We start from the raw sequence: 747 nt of genomic DNA on the forward strand, positions 1-747 counted from the left end.
TATATTTGGAAGACTATTTAAGAAATTAAATGATACGCAAGTTGTACAAAGTTGTTTTAATTGATGCATTCTTTTCTTTTGATATTTAGGAATTTCTTTATCACATTTTTGGCTTTGTATTATTACTCGCGGCCTCAATAACGCTGGTAACGAGCATCAACAGATATTCGAGGGCGTACGAGTTACTATTAGGCGCTGCTGTGAGTACAATGTTCTATTTTGAAAAAAATTGAATCTTATCAAAATTATAAATCGATATTATAATGTACGATATATTTAATGTTTAATCGATTATTGGGTTATCCAAAAAGTTGGATCCGATTTTTTTCCTTTCCAATAGCTACAGTAAAGTTATATATGAATAGAGTTATATGAATATTACTAAAATATGACAAAGTATACGAAACGACGATAATTATTTGATTGATACATAATTTGTTTCCATTGCATATACATGCAATAAAGTCAAGCTTAATTAAAAAATTGGATCGATTTTTTGACTGACATATATATTATTTTATAATCTCTACAGGCGATTGATATGTATATAAATCGAAAATTAATATTTTATTAGTTTGAAATTTTATAGAAACGACGTAGTAATATATGGATTTTCACTTAGATTTGCGGCATGATAAACGCTGCTTTGTACTTACTCAGCGCATTGATCGCTCATCGTGGCAGAACTATCTAAGCGATTCACTGTGTGATTTCCTGAATTATACGGTTTCTTCGAAGGTGGGAAGG

General features: G+C 29.9%; 1 protein-coding gene across 1 annotated transcript; it reads left to right on the top strand.

Annotated features, from left to right (window-relative positions):
• Positions 1 to 89: 89 nt before the first annotated feature.
• LOC106751499 lies at positions 90 to 747 on the top strand (the record flags this gene model as incomplete). Its single annotated transcript, XM_014632396.1, has 2 exons — positions 90 to 200; positions 623 to 747. Coding segments are annotated over 2 exons (183 nt in total), but the record flags the coding sequence as incomplete, so codon positions are not given.

Source organism: Dinoponera quadriceps, unplaced genomic scaffold, assembly GCF_001313825.1.
Source record: "Dinoponera quadriceps isolate SergipeBrazil2010 unplaced genomic scaffold, ASM131382v1 C3876576, whole genome shotgun sequence".
NCBI lineage: Eukaryota > Metazoa > Arthropoda > Insecta > Hymenoptera > Formicidae > Dinoponera > Dinoponera quadriceps.